Source organism: Bombina bombina, chromosome 1, assembly GCF_027579735.1.
Source record: "Bombina bombina isolate aBomBom1 chromosome 1, aBomBom1.pri, whole genome shotgun sequence".
In the NCBI taxonomy this organism is placed as follows: Eukaryota; Metazoa; Chordata; class Amphibia; order Anura; family Bombinatoridae; genus Bombina; species Bombina bombina.
Window position 1 is genome coordinate 1,350,937,234 of NC_069499.1, and position 16,909 is coordinate 1,350,954,142.

General features: G+C 36.5%; 1 protein-coding gene across 3 annotated transcripts in view; it reads right to left on the reverse strand.

Annotated features, from left to right (window-relative positions):
• Positions 1 to 14,281, reverse strand: part of DAP3 (death associated protein 3) — a 36,683-nt gene extending 22,402 nt beyond the window's left edge. Inside the window, exons 1-7 of one of the 3 annotated variants that reach the window (XM_053703192.1) lie at positions 14,238 to 14,281; positions 12,062 to 12,200; positions 10,528 to 10,632; positions 10,236 to 10,337; positions 10,047 to 10,155; positions 4,752 to 4,844; positions 4,023 to 4,153 (exon numbers count right to left, since the gene is read on the reverse strand). In XM_053703192.1, the coding sequence (XP_053559167.1) occupies positions 4,023 to 4,153; positions 4,752 to 4,844; positions 10,047 to 10,155; positions 10,236 to 10,337; positions 10,528 to 10,632; positions 12,062 to 12,106 (585 nt within the window). In that variant the 5' untranslated portion in view covers positions 12,107 to 12,200; positions 14,238 to 14,281. The other 2 variants (XM_053703185.1, XM_053703201.1) reach the window with 2 other exon arrangements.
• Positions 14,282 to 16,909: the final 2,628 nt, after the last annotated feature.

Genomic DNA, 16,909 nt, shown 5'->3' on the forward strand with positions numbered 1-16,909 from the left:
TGTAAACGGGAGTGTGATGAGGTGACAAGAGAGGTGGAGAGTAGGAGGTCATGAGTAGAGCGAAGGGGACGGGAGGGAGAGTATCTGGAGACAAGGTCTGAGATGTAGGGGGGAGCAGTGCAGTTGAGGGCTTTGTATGTCAGAGTGAGAGTTTTGTGTTTGATCCTAGAGGCAAGAGGAAGCCAGTGAAGGGATTGGCAGAGAGGCGCAGCAGATGACGAGCGAGTAAGGAATATATACACACACACACACACAGTGGATATAAAAAGTCTACACACCCCTGTTAAAATGTCAGATTTCTGTGATGTAAAAAAAATGAGACAAAGATAAATCATTTCAGAACTTTTTCCACCTTTAATGTGACCTATAAACTGTACAACTCAATTGCAAAACAAACTAAAATATTTTAGGTGGAGGGAAGTAGAAATAAAAAACTAAAATAATATGGTTGCATAAGTGTGCACACCCTTAAACTAATACTTTGTTGAAGCACCCTTTTATTTTATTACAGCACTCTTTTTCAGCATTGCACATCTTGACTTGGCAAGATTTGCCCACTCTTCTTTGCAAAAACACTCCAAATCTATCAGATTGTGAAGGCATCTCTTGTGCACAGCCCACTTAAAGGGCCACTAAACCCAAAATCTTTCTTTCATGATTCAGATAGAGAATAGAAATTTAAACAACGTTACAATTTACTTCCATAATTTATTTTGCTTAATTTTTTAAATATCCTTATTTGAAGAAACAGCAATGCATATGGTGAGCCAATCACATGATGCCTCTATGTGCAGCAACCAATCAGCAGCTAGTGAGCATATCTAGATATGCTTTTCATCAAGGAATATCAAGAGAATAAAACAAATTAGATGATATAAGTAAATTAGAAAGATGTTTAACATTGCATTCTCTTTCTAAATCATAAAAGAAAAAATGTGGCTGGCATGTCCCTTTAAGATCACCCCACAGATTTTCGATTTGATTCAGGTCTGGGCTCTGACTGGGCCATTCCAAAACTTTAATCTTCTTCTGGTGAAGCCATTCCTTTGTTGATTTGGATGTATGCTTTGGGGCGTTGTCTTGCTGAAAGATGAAGTTCCTCTTCATGTTCAGCTTTCTAGCAGAAGCCTGAAGGTTTTGTGCCAATATTGTCTGGTATTTGGAACTGTTCATAATTCCCTCTACCTTGACTAAGGTCCCAGTTTCAGCTGAACAAAAACAGACCTAAAGCATGATGCTGCCACCAAAATGCTTCACTGTGGGTATGGTGTTCTTTTGGTTATATGCAGTGTTGTTTTTGCACCGAACAGATCTTTTGGAATTATGGCCAAAAAGTTAAATTCTTTTGTGCCGCTGTCAGGGTGCCAGGAATCAGACTGAGAGAAGAAGTGCAAAAATAATCACACCTTTATTAATAGCAAAAAATAATAAAAAGTCCACAAGTCAAATAACAAGCCAGGAATCAAAACCAGAACTGGTAGTCAGACAAGCCGAGTCAGGAGCCAAAGCGAATAGACGAGCCGTAATCAGGAACAAGGAGAACAGCAGAGTCAGGAACCAGCCAGGGATCAGGAACCAGGAGGGACGTCTGACAGCCAGGTAATACACAGGACGGAGCTCTCACAAACAGGTCTGAGACAATGCAAGGGCAAAGCATACTGAACAGAGGCCCTTTAAATAATAAGTGATGACATCACAATTCTGAGACTGCATCCTGTCTCACACGGATGATGCTCACCAGTCTGGTCATAAGAGGGCGTGCAGGAAATGAGCAGCATCACACAGTATGCAAAAGAGTTAGCAAGAGAGGTGAGTAAAATGGCTGCCAGCAGCACATGGCAAACAGATCAGGGAAAAAACCCTGACAACCGTTCTCCTGACTGATACCTTTTAACAATGAGATCCCTCTGATGCTTTGGAAGCTCTCTGTGAACCATGGCTTTTGCTGTAGGTTGTGACTAAGAAAATGTCAGGAAAGACCTACTAGAGCAGCTGAACTTTATTTGGGTTTAATCAGAGGCATACTGACTCCTATTTAACATGATTTTCAATGTGATTGCTCCATTCTAAACACAGCTACATCCCAACCATTATTATTTTAGTTTTTTATTTCTACTTCCCTCCACCTAAAATATTTTAGTTTGTTTTGCAATTGAGTTGTCTCATTTTTTTTACATCACAGAAACCTGACATTTAAACAGGGGTGTGAAGACTTTTTATATCGTGTGTGTGTGTGTGATATTTTTATCATTTTTGTGGTGCAGTAGGCTAATTTATTTGGTATAGCACAGATCTGGGATCCCTTTTTTCAGAAATGGCAGGCATGCATGTCTTTGCCATTGTTTTTTGGTAATTAAAAGGCTGCTAATTACAGCTGCGCACCACACTTGTAAAATTCCCAGCAGAGAGAGAGAAAAAGAAAGAGAGAGAGAGAGAGAGAGAGAGAGAGAGAGAGAGAGAGAGAGAGAGAGAGAGAAAGAAAGAGAGAAAAAAAGAAAGAGAGAGAGAAAAAAAGAAAGAGAGAGAGAAAGAGAGAGAGAAAGAGAGAGAAAGAGAGAGAGAGAGAAAGAGAGAAAAAGAGAGAAAAAGAAAAAGAGAGAGAGAAAAAGAGAGAAAAAGAGAGAAAAAGAGAGAAAAAGAGAGAGAAAAAGAGAGAGAAAAAAAGAGAGAAAGAGAGAGAAAAAGAGAGAGAAAAAGAGAGAGAAAAAGAGAGAGAAAAAGAGAGAAAAAGAGAGAAAAAAAGAGAGAAAAAGAGAGAAAAAAAGAGAAAAAAAGAGAGAAAAAAAAGAGAAAAAGAGAGAGAAAAAGAGAGAAAGAGAGAGAGAAAAAGAGAGAAAAAGAGAGAAAAAGAGAGAAAAAGAGAGAGAAAAAGAGAGAGAAAAAAGAGAGAAAAAAAGAGAGAAAGAGAGAGAAAAAGAGAGAGAAAAAGAGAGAGAAAAAGAGAGAGAAAAAGAGAGAAAAAAAGAGAGAAAAAGAGAGAAAAAAAGAGAGAAAAAAAAGAGAAAAAGAGAGAGAAAAAGAGAGAGAGAAAGAGAGAAAGAGAGAAAGAGAGAAAGAGAGAGAGAGAAAGAGAGAGAAAGAGAGAAAGAGAAAAAGAGAAAGAGAAAGAGAGAAAGAGAAAGAGAGAAAGAGAAAGAGCATAACTCCGGCCGCCCAAGGCACTTTTTTTTCCTCCAATGAGGTGACGTTTAGACCGCTAGCCGTGCTAGAATGTCATCTGACACGCACGGCTATTGGTCTAGAGGTGGCAACGTCACCTCATTGAAAAAAGCGCTGTGCTGTGGGCGGCCGAAGGCGCTCCGTTAGCGTTATGCTTTCCTAACAGCTAGGGTGTAACGCTGTTTTTTTACAAAACGATAAGAGAAACTCATTTTTATTTTTAGTGATGGTGTAGTTATACGCTTAGGTTTACCATCACTTTAAGGTAGCAGCATTGCACAACTGGGAGCTAGCTGAACACATCAGCCAGTAAAAAGAGGCATATATTACATGCTCTAGCTGAATCATGAATGAAAAAATTGTGGTTTCCGGTCTCTTCAAACGGACATTAAACACAAATGATGCATGATAAAGTATATTCATACATAACAAGAATTTTGCAACGAATAATGCAGCTTTATTTTGTTTATTTTATTTTTCCCCACTGTTTTCCATGTCCCCAGTACAAAAGGACTATTGCTAACCAATCACAAACTAATACACATATATAGCATGAACTGTTATTTGCATTAAGGAAAGAAACTGGAGTAGCCTCTCTTCCCAAAGATCATTTACAACCGATTCCACTTAGTTACTTATTAATAATTTATTTAAAAAGTATTTAAAATACATTTTCCTTTCTAATATCCCTCTTATAGCTAAATATAAATATATTTATCTATTCAAAATAATATTTACACTTCAACCACTCAGTATGTCCACTGCTATTGCAAATACCGATTTTCCCATGATTGTGTATGCAAAACATATATATATATATATATATATATATAAAACATCTGTGCTTTCCTAGGCCAACCAACCTGTTTGAGGAAACGTTCATTGGATGCTTTGAAATTCTTAAGCCACGTTGACGCTTCCAGCGGTTGATCATATCGATCTTTGTTATAGGAAGATGGCATAAGTTCCTTGCTATTCTTTACTAGGATGTGGGCTAAAAAGCAAAATGCAGAAGGGTTATAACAAGAGGCTATCCAGGAACACCAATAGCTTCCACTGGTAATATATCAAGTCCAATGCACCCAGTTCCCTGTCTATCTGAAATGCTGGCGCTACCTACCTCTAACTTCTAGAGCACCACATCTATGTTTTGCACGTCTGCATTTCTCAATAATTTTAACATATGCTTCATTTGGTTTGCACCTTCCCTGAAATATTACCTAGGATTCTTTCTAAAGATATCACATTTTCCAAAACATCTGGTATATGCTCACTTCTGCAAATACATCTAATCACCACATACCACTATGTATTTACTGCTATACATTATTATCTTTTAACTCTGGACAATCAACAAATGCAAATCTGTAAACAATGTCTAGTATCTGCCGTGGTGCTTTCCACACACATTCTTTTTCATTCACAATTTTGTTTTTAATTCATGATAACCTCAGAACCAATGAAATGGTGGGAAGCCTTACATTACACTACCATCTTTAGGACACATCAATCTATTAAATATACCTTTATACTAAACATCAACCCTCTGACAGGTTCTTCCATACATTGCACCACAGAACAATATTACTTACCATCTGGAATCTGAAGTAGCAGCCAGTCTTGTAAGTGACAATAATGTAGCACATGGCACAGTGTTATACTTTTCCCTGTTCCTTTCCTTCCATCTACAGTAAAGAAGGTTAAGGATAATGTTCTGCAATAAGTTCAGCCTCAGACTAAATCATATGCTGCAAGCATAATTACCACACAGTCTCTCATTTCAAATTGGGCTAAGGTGGTATGATGACCTCACATATCATGACCACGTCTCCTGACCACACTGTGCAGGTGAGGCTGTGATGAAGATGCAAGGGTTAACATAATCACATTCTAAACCAGTGATTTTTAACCTTTTTTTTGCCGTGGCACACTTTTTTACATTAAAAAATCCTGTGGCACACCACCATCCCAAAATTTTAAAAAAATCACACATTGTAGCCTAATACAGCATATATATATACACATACACACAAACACACACATACTGTATGTATTGTGCTGTTATGTCATGCCTCCTACAAACTACCCCTGCACTGGGAGTAAAAAACAAGCAAAGTTTAAAAAATATGTCACACTGTTGTCAGTCTGCCGTGGCACACCTGAGGATCTCTCACGGCACACTAGTGTGCCACGGCACACTGGTTGAAAAACACTGTTCTAAACTATTCTAGCTCCAGAAAGTACAAAAATCTCTTTTATCACCACCCACTATCTTCATCCATAACTTGAAATACTGCCACCATTAAGCATAGTTAAAACTAGGAATCATTGATCCCCTCACTTCACAGATTAAAATAAAGAAAAAGGGGGATGCGGCCGATCCCTGGGAGAGGGGGATGATTTGCTCAGGAACCAGAAGAAAGAAAGACGTGATGATCACTACTGGTAAAACTCCTAAGAAGTCCAAAGACAGGCTCACGGATATCGCTGAGATGGCGGCTGGCCCTCAGAATCGCCAAACGGGATTTGGGATCCTGTTGGTTCTGCTCCGCTGCCTCGAGGAAACTCACTGTCAGAACATTAATTTCTCTAAGGAAGGGTGCGATTATGGAGAGCGTTCTGCCACATACACTGGGAAAGCTTGATCTCACCATCTCGTTGGACTTGGGGCCCTGCACTAAATATGATCCTTGGTGGATGGCCTCTCATAACTGGACTCTATCTGTGGCACTACACATATTGCAGAGCAACCTCGAGATGTGTGAAGTGAGGTAAACATTGACTCTGTAATTGTACTGCTGACGGTGGATATATTATTTCCCCCAAATTTGCAGAAGTTATACATGTCCAGAACCAGCTGCATAGTATTTCTTTTCTCCCTATGTAATAGATCGTTTGGATTTAAACTACTCATATATTTCACTTAGAAGATATATTTACCTTATGTCTGATAGGCAGAGTATAGGAGAGTAGTCTGTTTTCTAAGGGGCACCTTTCCTTGCTGGCGTATTAAATATCTATTGTATAGCCTCCTATACTGTTTAGCTATAATGTTTGCTAACCTTGGGATATACCAGCGGTTTTTGCCTCATAGTTTGATATCGTATTGCTTTTTTTTTTATCATTTTATTAGATAGAGAGGGATGTTATAACAATATAGCCCCTGTGAGAGATACTGCATATAGGCCTATAGTTTCCTAATAAATGTATTTTGATAGTTAAGTCAATTATATTCTATCAATTTAAGTTAATGCTAGGAGTCACTGCCTGCTTTGTAAAATGTGGTATGTTATAAAGGCTCAGAAATATGTTCTTACAGTCCGTATTTGAGCATTACAATTTTCTGTTAGGTTATATCATTATAGGCTCTACAGCCTCTACGTTAGTTTTGTACAGGCATATTTTCTGAGAGCAGCCCTTGATATAATAGTATAGGTACTATTGTATTCTGATATTTTCCATTGTAAGTGATATTCTATTGTGCCAGGACCCAAGAGTGGCCCTATAAATATCCCTCCCTCCCCTCTACTAGTGAATTACTATATTCAGCAGTCCAAGAGAGGCTGATCTTTATCATTTGGGGTTTACATTTGTATTATGTTTATATTATTTGAAAATGGGAGATGCTTTCTTTGTTAAGAAGTATTTCTAGAGAGTATTTTGGGGCCAAGAGGGACCCTACTTTTCTTGAATTAGTCATTTACTGTAACAACATATATAAAACGTTGCTTTAATATGTTCAGAAGTCCAAAAGTGACTTCTCGATATATATGGGGGATATGTACTTTGTAATTTTTAAAAAAAAAAAAAAATAGAGGTGATGTATTGTGTTATACTTCTTTAGTGTATGTACAGCATTGCCTTATGAAATGCACTTGTTTTACAGTCAGAAACTGTTGTTTGAGCCACTCATTACATTAATACAATAAAAAATCTATGTATATAAAAATACAGAATTGATGAAATCTTACTGTTAAATCTTAACAACTGATACCAGTCTTTTAAGTAACGTGAATTCAAAGATTAAGAAAAAACCAAAACTATAATAAGAAATATTTATTATGACAAAAATAGTCACAGTGCATTAAAATTAACGAGATATAGAAAAATATACAAAAATACACACTGCAATACATCCAACCCCAATTCCTAAAAAGTTGGAACAGTATGGAAAATGCAAATAAATAAATAAATGTCATTTGAAAATTCAATTCACCCTGTACTATATTGAAAACACATTATTAACACATTATTTCTGAAAATATACACTAATTTCAAATATGATGACTGCAACACGCTCTAAAAAAGTTTGGACAGTCGACTGTTTAACACTGTATAATATCACATTTTCTTTTAATAACACTTATTAAGCGTTTGGGCACTGAAGACACTAGTTGGTTTAGCAAGCAGAATTTTCCCCCATTCATCCATTATGCATGTCTTCAGCTGTGAAACTGTATGTGGCCTTCGTTGCCTTATTTTGCGCTTCATAATGCGCCACACATTCTCAATTGGAGACAGGTCAGGACTGCAGGCACGCCATGCTAGCACCCACAGGGATGTCCCTGGAAAAGACGACATCTGGGTGGCAGCATATGTGGCTCTAAAATGTATACATATCTTTCTGTATTAATGGTGCCCACATGTACAAGTTACCCATGCCATGGGCACTTACGCTGGCTTTTAGATCGGATGCTGATAACAGCTTGGATGGTCATTTTCCTCTTTGGCCCGGAGAACACGACGGCTGTTTTTTCCAAAAACTATTTGAAATGTTGACTCGGACCACAAAACACAATTCCACTGTGCTACTGTCCATCTCAGATTAAACCAAGCCCACAAAGTCGGCGGCACTTCTGGACAGTGTTGATGTATGACTTCAGCTTTGCATAGTAAAGCCTTAAGTTGCAGCTTTGGATGCAGCGGTGAATGCTATTGACTGACAAAGGTTTACCAAAGTATTCCCGAGCCCATGTCAGGATATCCATTAGACTGATGGTGGTTTTGATACAGTGACGTCTTAGGGATCGGAGATCACACGCATTTAGAAGTGGTTTTCGGCCTTGCCCTTTACGCACTGAGATTTGACCGGATTCCTTTAACCTTTTAATTTATACCATTAGCATAACTTTTGCACAGGCACTCTTAAATTACCTGCAAGGTAGTCCAATTAAGTCTTTAGGCCGCACAGCACATTTTGATATCAAATGCCATGTATTTTCTATTCTTTATTGTTCCAAGGCATTATTACTTATATAAGTATATTTCTTTACAATGCTACTTATCCTGTTAATGGCCTCAAATCTTTGTATTGGTAACAGTCTGTTGTCAATCAACTATGTCAATTTTTGCACTTAAAGGACCATAATACCCAAATGTTGAAACACTTGAAAGTGATGAAGCATAGCTGTAAAAAGCAAACTAGACTATATCACCTGAACATCTCTATGTAAAAAAAGAAAGATATTTTACCTCAAAAGTTTCTCAGTAGCCACATCCCACTGTAAAGGACTTCTAAGCAACAAATCAGTATGTCTGTCCCAGGACAGCAGAAGGAGCGAGCTTTCGTGCACACTCATCTTATTTCCATATTCAGTGTAAGGAAGTTTAATATGAAATCTCATGAGAGTTAAGTCAAATCTCATGAGATCACAGTAAAAGAGTTCATGACCTCAGCACTGTTGATGCTGATTGGCTGCTGTTCATTTCTTCATTTTTTTTTTTTACCTGCAGCTGGGCAGTAACTGAGTATAACTTTTTACACAGAACTTACTCTACTGAGCTGAGGAAATTGTGAGGTAAAATATCTTCCTTTTTTACATAGAGATGCTCAGGGTGATATTTTCCTGTCAGCTTTTTACAGTTATACTGAATCAGTTTCAAGTGATTTAGCATATGAGTATGTCCCTTTAACGGGATATGAAACCCAAACATTTTCTTTCATGATTCAGATAATGTAGACAGAGATTTTAAAAAAACTTTCTAATTTACTTCTATTATCAATTTTTCTTTGTTTCTCTTGGTATCCTTTATTGAAATGCAGGGACGTAATCCTAGGAGCCTGTCCATTTCTAGAGCACTATATGGCAACAGTTTTGCAAGATTATCGATTTGCAAGAGCACACTAAAGGGCAGCATTATTTCCTGCCATGTAGTGCTCAGATGTCTACCTAGGTATCCTCTTCAAGAAAGAAAATCATGGGTAGAAACAAATTGGAAATTTATTTTAAAAAATTGTATGCTCTGTCTGAACCACAAAACAATAATTGTGTGTTTCATATCCTTTTAAAGGCTGGTATTAGGCTCTGCAAATACCTCAGAATAAGTGATTCGCATCTTCCAGCTTCAAAAGAGTGCCACAAAAAAAAAAAATTGTCGATTTTTAAGAGAATTTTTAAGTTAAAGGGACATGAAACCCAAAAAGTTTATTTCATGATTCAGCTAGAGAATACAATTTTAAACAACTTTCTAATTTACTTCTATTATCTAATTTGTTTCAATCTTTCGGTATGCTTTGTTGAATGAGCAGCAATGCACTATTGGTTGCTGACTGAACGCATGGGTGAGCCAATGACAAATCGGTATATATATGCAGCCACCAATCAGCAGCTAGAACCTAGGTTCTTTGCTGCTCCTGAGCTTGCAAAGATAAACCTTTCAGAAAAGGATAACAAGAGAAGGAAGCAAATTAAATAATAGAAGTAAATTAGAAAGTTGTTTAAAATTGTATTCTCTATCTGAATCACGCAAGTGAATCTTTGGGTTTCATGTCCCTTTAAGGTTACAAGAAAAGTAACCTCTGCTATGCTGGACAGTGCTGGCTACCTGACAATGCAAGTTTCAATAAATAATGTAGGAGAACAGTAGGGCTGTGCAATCAAGGATACAGAGCACATACCGGACAGGTGGTAAAGAAAAGTTGGTGTTTTTCAGGTAGCCAATCAGCTCCAGACCTGGTTTACGGATCATCAGACTGGTTTCATTGAAGGTTTTACTCTGCAAGGACATGAACATAATGTGCCATTTTTGTCCCACTGATAGTCTGCATGGAGGAAACATCACACTGGGATACTAACCTGCATTTGGAAACGACGTGGAAGGCCTTGTGGGAAGATAGTCTTAACTTCTGGGGCAGAAATAGTATAGTGCTGGCCTTCGTGCTGATCTGTGTGGTTTTCCTATATGAGAAGTATTGGCAATCTTTTTTTTAAAAAATGACCATTGGAAATAGTGGACAATGAATGTTACCTTAGAAAACATTAGTGATAAACAAAATTATTTATGGCTTGGAAACTGAAAAGTGAAGAGAGATGTCTATGATTGCAAAACTCATCAGAAAAGATGGATAGAACCTCTGTGGTGACTTACTGGGTTGTTTTCACTGGTACGGAATACATCTCTAGTGGGACTTTCCTCACTAGAAGGTACAGCACTGCCCCATTCCCGGGTTGACACTAAGTTGGCAGGAATGAACTAAAAAAAAAACCAAACAGTTATTTAACTACATAATCTTCTTATACAACAAAAAAATAAAATAAAAGCTAAAATAAAATTTATAAGAGGACACAGAATGTTTTTGAATAAAAGGACACTTTTTAGAGACACTGGCAATTTCCAGAATAAGTCCTAAGGACCCATAGATTGAAATTAGCTTAAAGGAACATTAAACACTAAATAAATGCTAGAAAGAATGATGCATTCAAAGAAAAAATTAGTCTAATAATGAGATGTAGATATATTTTTTAAAGTTTTATAAACTGTTTAAACATTGACAAAATAAGTGTAAAGTTTAAATGTCTATAAAACAATGGGAGCTGCCATGTTGTAACTTAGGTTACCTTCTCTGCTGTGGTAAATTAGAAACAGTTATAAATAGGTAACAAGAGTGCGCAGCCAATAGATGTGTGGAATATAACAGAGTTCTGCACTTCCATTTCTAACAGAAACTGCAAAGCTTACAATTTCAGAATGGAATTACAGGAAAAGGGGATAAAATAAATAATGAAAGTATATTGCAGACTTCTTTTTATATATAAGATTTATCATTTTATGTTACCATCTTAAAATGTTTAATGTTCCTTTAAGAAGTGGTGTCCTCCACCACATCTTTAGGAGTATGTAATGATTTATTAGTTTTTTTTAACCATTAGATATCTAACATACTATGCTGTGTTCTCCCCAGGACATATTAAAAGGGCACACCACACGGATAATTTTATTGTCCACCCGGCAAAAGTTTAAGTCAATATTAAAGGGATACTAAACCCACATGTTTTTCTTTCATTATTCAGGTAGAGCGTGAAATTTTAAGCAACTTTCTAATTTACTCATATTATCAATTTTTCTTTCCTCTCTTGCTATCTTTATTTAAAAAGCAGGGATGTAAATCTTAGCAGCCAGACCATTTTCGGTTCAGCACCACTAATAGCGCTTGCCTATTGGTGACTGAAATTTAGCCACCAATAAGCAAGCATAACCCAGGTTCTCAACCAAAAATGGGCCGGCTCCTATACATCACATTCCTGCTTTTTAAATAAAGATAGCAAGAGAACGAAGAAAAATTGATAATAGGAGTAAATTAGGAAGTTGCTTAAAATTGCATGCTGAATCATAAAAGAAAAAAAAATTGGGTTTAGTGTCCCTTTAGGCAAAAATTAGTTAATATTACATAGTTGTCCAAGTTTGTTGCACTAATTATAATTGAATCAATGTATGTTATATTGTGCAATTATGTGTGCTTTGGATAGCTTAAATAACATAAAATGTTACAACATTGCCCACACCTGGCTAACTTTTCTGAGGAGAACATTGCTACATATAAAGCTACTGAAAAAGCTGTGCCTGTAAATAAAGTATACTGTATAATAGTAACACCATGTATGCAACCCATACCACTATTCACCTTCTGAACTGGGGCACTCCATCGGTTTAGTTGTCTCAGCAGCATCTTTGCAGAAGGACAGAGTGATGAATCTTATTATAGTGAGAAGACGTTTTTCAAAACACACAAGGCTCCCTTGAAGCTTCCACAATACGAGTTACTGTTAAAAGTAATGATACAATTGAAGGAGACATTAGGAATAATATGGTAGTACTAGATGTGTCACTATTAACAAAAACACGTTATTTTATTATAAAATCTGTCAATCTGAACTGTTTAATTGGGCAGGATCTTTGTACATTAGACACACAGTTCATGGCTTAGCCTTGGTCTCAAGAGTGCTTTTGAGAAGACCATTTCTTTTGTAAGCATCACTGTTACTCAAGGACAGACACAGAACTCTAATGCCTTGGACACATATTGCATCTTCCAGAGACTGATTGCTCCTTGCCTATTACAAGTCACTTTCCTGAATTCTCTGTTTTGCAAGCTCAGTGTTCTCCCCGGAGCTTATTTAAAGGGACAGTTTACCCAAAAATGTTGTCCCCAATAATCCATTTTACCTGCTGGAGTGTATTATATTATTTACAATTAGCTTCTTTATCCTTATTTTGGCATTTGAAATAGCTGATTTAGCTTGTGGTATCCCCACCTATACTAAACGTTTCAGGCTATTGACAGGCAATGTAAACATAGCCAGCAAAAGAAGTTACACTCCTGGTGGGGTACTGGTGTGGTGTAGAAGAAATAACTAATGAAATTATAATTTTCCATTGCTCTCTCCAAGTATTGGGCTTTGATTTACAAACAAATATAAGATAAGGAAGCAAGTGTGTGTACATAAAGTGATATTATAATGAGATCTTATTTTACCCGCAAGCTCTATTTTAATAGGCTTTGCTATCCAAGCACAAAACCGGCAATTTCATATACACAAATAAACCTGAAAATGCAATTTCTCATACATTCTATACACTGCAGCTGGTATAATAAGTCATTTGAAATACATTAAGGGAAAAGCAATATTACAGTATACTGTCCCATTAATGGGCACAACACCGGGCTCATTTTAAGCCAATTTTTAGTGAAATTATCTAATCTTAAATGTTTTCAATATGTGTTGCACAAATTATCATTAATCAGTTTATGTTGAATTGTGCAATGAATGTGTACTTAGGATACCTTAAAGGGACAGTACAGTTAAAATGAAACTTTGGTAATTTAGATACAACATGGCATTTTAAACAACATTCCAATTTACTTCTATTTTCAATTTTGCTTTGTTTTCTTGGTATGCTTTGTTAAAGAGTAATACTAGGTGGGCTCAGGAGTATGCACGCCTTTAGCCATCTGGCAGCAATGTTGTATATAAATGCAAACACTGCTGCCATAGAGTGCTAACGACACGTGCATACTCCTATTTCTATAAACATTGTTGCAAACACTACTGCCAGATGGTTAAAGAAACTTGCTCGCTCCTGAGCTTTCCTAGGATTATTCTTTAACAAAAGATACCAAGAGGATTAAGCAAAAATGATCAAAGTAAATTGGAAAGTTTTTTTTTAAATTGCATGACCTATCCAATCCATTAAAGTTTTAAAGGGACATGAAACCCAAAATGTTTCTTATATGATTCAGACAGAGAACACAATTTTAAACAACGCAGTTGTTTAAAATTATATATATATATATATATATATATATATATATATATATATATATATATATATATAGTTATGCCATCACATGCCGTGAGGATTATTATCCCAGTTTAGGCTGGAGTGTCACTGAATATGCAAGATCAGCTGAAACAATATTTTACACCACAAATACATTACATAACGTAACGTAAACAAAACACGAGGGTAAGTCTGAACTACACCTACAATTCCCAGGTAACAGTTAAATGTTAATGATATTTCACAGTTAATGTGCTAAATTAGCCCTCTACCAACTGACCCTGTAAAATCCGTCTACGGATCAAGCTTTACAATTCTCCTGTCACATGTCATAAAACAGACTTCGTAACTGTCACAAATTAAGTAGTGAAATCCTTGTGTGTCACAAGTCAGGGTGAGAAATTGAGGAATATACCGTGTCGGTTTGTATGATCCGTGCCGCGGTGTAACCTGTATGTGTACAAATAAACACCCTTTTAATCTTTTTTTATAATTAGCTTCGGTGGAGGACACTCAACTCTAGGATTTCATGGAAGACGCCATCTTTGGGGGCGGTTCTTAGCAGTCAAAGGTCATAAGACAAAAGGCGTGCTTCAGACAGCAACACCGAGGTATACGGAAACTCGTCATTTGTTGCTATGGGTTTTCAAGGGCAAGTTGAAGTTAGTGGAAAAGGGAGGAAAAGGTCCCTGATCTGATTCTAGAATATTAGGATTATAAAACACAAACCTTATATAAGCGCTTGAAGCGGGTAATAAATCAGGGGATGCTTATGTATAACACCTGGAATTTATTCTATCCTAAAATTAAACCCTTTTTAACGACAAGGAAGTTGGTTTCTTATTCAAGCTGTTTTTTATTCATGAAATTCTGTTTCTTATTCATGGAAGTTGGTTTCTTATTCAATTTTTTTTTTGTCAGACTGCTTTAAATTGACTTTAAAATAAAAATATAGGTTTTATTTAAATAACAATATGATTCATATTATGTAGTTACACAGAGGTGGAATCCTTTTATACAAACTTGAAAAAAAGGGCATACGTTGGCACCAATACAAATATTACAATTTTGAATAAGTAACTGATATTTTCAAAGGGTTAATAACCATTGGAACACTGATTTCACTATGAATATATACAGGGTAGACCCCCCTCCATGACATGCAATTGTTTTTAGCCTGGCCCAATAATGTTTTGGGCACAGAAATTGATGCCAACCCTGGCATAGGTGCTGTAATTCTCATTTTTGGATAAGCAACTGATATTTTCAAAGGTTTAATAACCATTGGGCCACTGATTTCACTATGAATATATACAGGGTAGATCCCTCTCCATGACATGCAATTGTTTTTAGCCTGGCCCAATGGTGTTTTGGGCACAAAAGTTGTTGCCAACCCTGGCATAGGTACTATAATTCTCATTTTTTAATAAGTAACTGATATTTTCAAAGGGTTAATGACCATTGGGCCACTGATTTTACTGTTAATATATGTAGGGTAGATCCCCCTCCATGACATGCAATTGTTTTTAGCCTGGCCCAATGGTGTTTTAGCCACAGAAATTGATGCCAACCCAGGCATTGGTGCTGTAATTCTCATTTTTTAATAAGTAACTGATATTTTCAAAGGGTTACTGACCATTGGGCCACAGATTTCACTATGACTATACACAGGGTAGATAACTCTCCATGACATGCAATTGTTTTTACCCTGGCCCAATGGTGTTTTGGGCACAGAAATTGATGCCAACCCTGGCATAGGTGCTGTAATTCCCATTTTTGAATAAGTAACTGATATTTTCAAAGGGTTAATGACCATTGGGCCACTGATTTCACTATGAATATATACAGGGTAGATCCCCCTCCATGACATGCAATTGTTTTTAGCCTGGCCCAATGGAGTTTTTGGGCACAGAAATTGATGCCAACACTGGCATAGGTGCTGTAATTACTATTTTTGAAGTAACATATATTTTCAAGAACTTGTTCCTTAAATATATTGCAGCACAAATTTCCTAGCTTTTGTATTATAGAGAAGTTCGAGAATCCCCCCAGAACCTGTTGCTAAAATTTTGGAACCCCACCACTGGTTAAACCCACAGGTATATACATGTATAGTAATAATATATTAAAGCATTTCCTTTTTGAGCTTTTATATCCCTTTAAAGGACCACTAACTACAGTAGAATTGAATAAATGACAAATACACAAAGAAAGAATCACAATGCAATAACACTTACTTTGATTTTGAAATGAGCAGCATAATATACGTTAAAGGGACATTGTACACTAGATTTTTCTTTGCATAAATGTTCTGTAGCTGATCCATTTATATAGCCCATCTGGGGGTGTTTTTGTAACAATGTATAGTTTTGCTTATTTTAAAATAACATTGTGCTGATTTTCAGACTCCTAATGAAGCCTTAAAGTTCCAGAGTGTGTCTTTTCATATGAAAGGGAGGGGGAGGGGGGTCTGCTGTTCCTGTTTTTCCAGCCCCTTAAACTGGGTGTCCCAGCCTAACCTCATCAATAGTGCTAAACTGGGAGCTTCTAAATACGTTTTTAAAAAGGTTTTGGATTTTTATAACAGTATCTGTGCATATTCTTCTTTATAACAGTGTCTATTACATGCAGTTAAATTAAAATTGGTGTACACTGTCCCTTTTGTATTTACACAGTGAATTCTTGCACATGCTCAGTAGGAGCTGGAGCCTCATTGAGGGCTAGATTACAAGTGGAGCACAAACGATTGTGCATGGGTTTTCGCGATTGTTTGCATTCTGGTTAAATTTCACTCATATTACAAGTTGAGCACAATCGGTATTTAGGCTAGAATCATTACCGCATCCTTAGAGCTCTGGTTAACTGTTTCACAAAATAAAAAAGTTGCACAAAACACATAAAAATATATTACAAAGTACAGTTACACTCATACTAACACTGTCTAATAAAAAATAATTTCCAAAAAATATTGCACACAAAAGTTATAAGTGCTCAAAGATATGAGATCTCAGGTGGCAGGCAAAGGACTTTAACATTAAGATACATACATATACATCTTTAAAGATGTATGTGTGTATATACAGTGAGTGCAGAATTATTAGGCAAGTTGTATTTTTGAGGATTCATTTTATTATTGAAAAACAACCATGTTCTCAATGAACCCAAAAAACTCATTAATATCAAAGCTGAA